The sequence below is a fragment of the Chlorella variabilis genome (assembly GCF_000147415.1).
Source record: "Chlorella variabilis unplaced genomic scaffold CHLNCscaffold_30, whole genome shotgun sequence".
NCBI lineage: Eukaryota > Viridiplantae > Chlorophyta > Trebouxiophyceae > Chlorellales > Chlorellaceae > Chlorella > Chlorella variabilis.
Window position 1 is genome coordinate 132,044 of NW_005435058.1, and position 2,255 is coordinate 134,298.

Here is a 2,255-nt window from a genome sequence, read left to right on the forward strand (position 1 = left end):
CGCCACTGCCGCTGCCGATCGCCCCGCGCCGACCCGCGCGATGCGGTACCGGACCGTACCGTAGGTGCTGGAAGCCGCGCTGGACCTGGTGCTGGCTCTGTGCTCGCACGACGGCGCCGCGCTGCGCACGCTGTGCCACCTGGGCTTCATCCCCGCGGTACTGCGCTTCGCCCTGCCCTCCAACCCCCCATACCTGCGCCACCAGGTGTTTAGCCTGGCTGCTGCCGCTTGTGCCTGCACGTGCTGTTGGCTGCCGTTTCTGTGCTTCTGCTGAGCTGCCTCGGCTGCCATTTGTGCACGTGTATGGTGCTGCACAGGCTGTGCTGTTTCTGTGCGCTTGTGTTGTGCTGCACTGGCTGTTATTTGTGCGGGCAGGAGAGGTGTTTGCATTTGGGTTGCCAGTTGCTCGAGTCCTCCAGGTGCTTGCCTCCCCTCCTCTGCCCTCGAGCATCGGCCTTGGGGACCTTGCGCTTCCTTCCGTTGCTCTCTTCACTCCTCTTGCTCCCGCAGCCAAGCTGGGTGCTCCACGCCGCACACCCCACCCAGCGTCTACTCGCCCTGCTCCCACCCTACCCCACCCGTCGCAGGCCGCGGCGTTTGCGGGCCTGCTGTGCCGCTCCTGCCCCGCCAGCGCGGCGCAGCTGGTGGCCTGCCAGGGCGTGCCCTTCCTGCGGTGAGACGCGGTACCATGGTGTTGCAGTACCGTGGGCATATGTGCCACCCTGTGTGTGGCGCATGGCCGCCTGCCTTGCCCCGTGGCACGCCCGCACACACACACACAACACACACACACACACACACACCGCCTGCCTGTGTGCCTCCCCTTCCTCCCGCTGCAACCCGCGCTTTCCATCTCAGCACCCACATGCCTCCCTGTGAGATACCTCCCGCTGCCCACCCCACCCTGCAGCGACATGATTGACGAGCCGCCTCAGCCCCACCACCCCCCCTCAGCCCCGCAGCAGCTGCAGCAACAGCTGGAGCTGGCGTCCGCCGCCGTCTCCTGCTTCTGGCTGCTGCTGCGCCGCGCCGGCCTGCGCCAGCCCGGCTGGGCGCTCAGGTGGGTGCTGCATGCTGCTGGGTGCCGCCGTCGCTGGGTGCTGCATGCTAGCTGCTGATGACAGTGGCTGCTGCTGCTGCAGCAGCATGCTGCTGTTGCTGCCGCCGCGGCTGTCACCAGCCGGCTGTTGCTGGCTGGCCAGGCCCCGGGGGCACGCCCTGCTGCCGCCCGTGCCAGGCCTCCCACACGCGTGCGCATGCAGAGGGGCCTCTGCGCAGCCAGCACGCAACTTGCCTCCTTTCGACGCCGTGTGTGTTCACCACCCGCGTTTGACCATCCGCACCTTTGACCGTCCGCCGTTGTCCGCCCTTGCCCGCCTGCAGCCTGAACCAGCTGCTGCGCTTGCTGGCCCACCACAACCTCCCCCTCCGCCTGGTGCGCCTCCTGCCCCGCCTGCTGCCCGCGGCGGCGGCGGCCGCGGCGGCGGCCACGGCCGTGGAGCGGGCGGCCGAGGCGGCGGCGGCGGCGGCGGCACCCGTGGCGGCGCGCCACGCACGCACCCCGAGCTTCCCGCAGGTTGGTGCTTAGCTTTCCACCTCCTGTCTGCCTTGCTTGCTTTGACCCGGCTGCCCAGCTGCGCCTGGCTGGCTGCTGCGCTGCCGGGCTGGCTGGCTGGCTGGCTGGCTGGCTGGTCGGCGGCGCAACACTGGTGTCCTTTGCCGTGTTTGAAGCGACCTGCCGCACCTGCCTCCGCCTCCACCTCCGCCTGTCTGTTGCCTGTTGCTCCCCTGATAGAAAAAACTCAAGTTTATCATTTTAATATAATACTATTGGGTGCCGCTGCAGATGGAGGTTGAGGTGGCGCTGCTGGCTGCCGACGAGCTGGCCAGCGCGGCCGCCAGCCTGGCGCTTTCCTCCCGTACCGGTACCGGCGGTACCGGCAGCGGCCCCGAGGAGGACGGCTACGGCGGCGGCGGCGGCTACAGCAGCCCCGGCAGCGGCACCAGCAGCCCCGGGCGCACGCAGCGCTGGCTGGGGCGCGCGCTGCCCGGCAGCCCCAGCAGGTGTGTGGGTGCTGCTGCACAGAGACAGAGGGTGCATGCATGCATGCGTATGTGTGTGCATGCCACTGCAAATGGTGTCGGAGTGGGGTGGGTGGAGGTTTGGGCTGGCAGGCGCCTCCGGCGCACACTGCAGGCACACACACAGCCGGCTGCCCTGCCTTCCTTGCTCTGATCGCCAGCCCACCACCCCA

The 2,255-nt window shown here is 68.9% G+C and overlaps 1 protein-coding gene across 1 annotated transcript in view; it reads left to right on the forward strand.

The window, feature by feature from the left end:
• The window catches only part of CHLNCDRAFT_140983 (hypothetical protein), a gene marked incomplete at both ends in the record, with an annotated part of 13,497 nt that overhangs the window by 7,215 nt on the left and 4,027 nt on the right, over positions 1–2,255 (forward strand). The window contains 5 exons of the mRNA XM_005843422.1: positions 65–205; positions 588–673; positions 911–1,060; positions 1,384–1,576; positions 1,847–2,068. Of these exons, the coding sequence (XP_005843484.1) occupies positions 65–205; positions 588–673; positions 911–1,060; positions 1,384–1,576; positions 1,847–2,068 (792 nt within the window). The remainder of the gene's footprint in view (positions 1–64; positions 206–587; positions 674–910; positions 1,061–1,383; positions 1,577–1,846; positions 2,069–2,255) is intronic.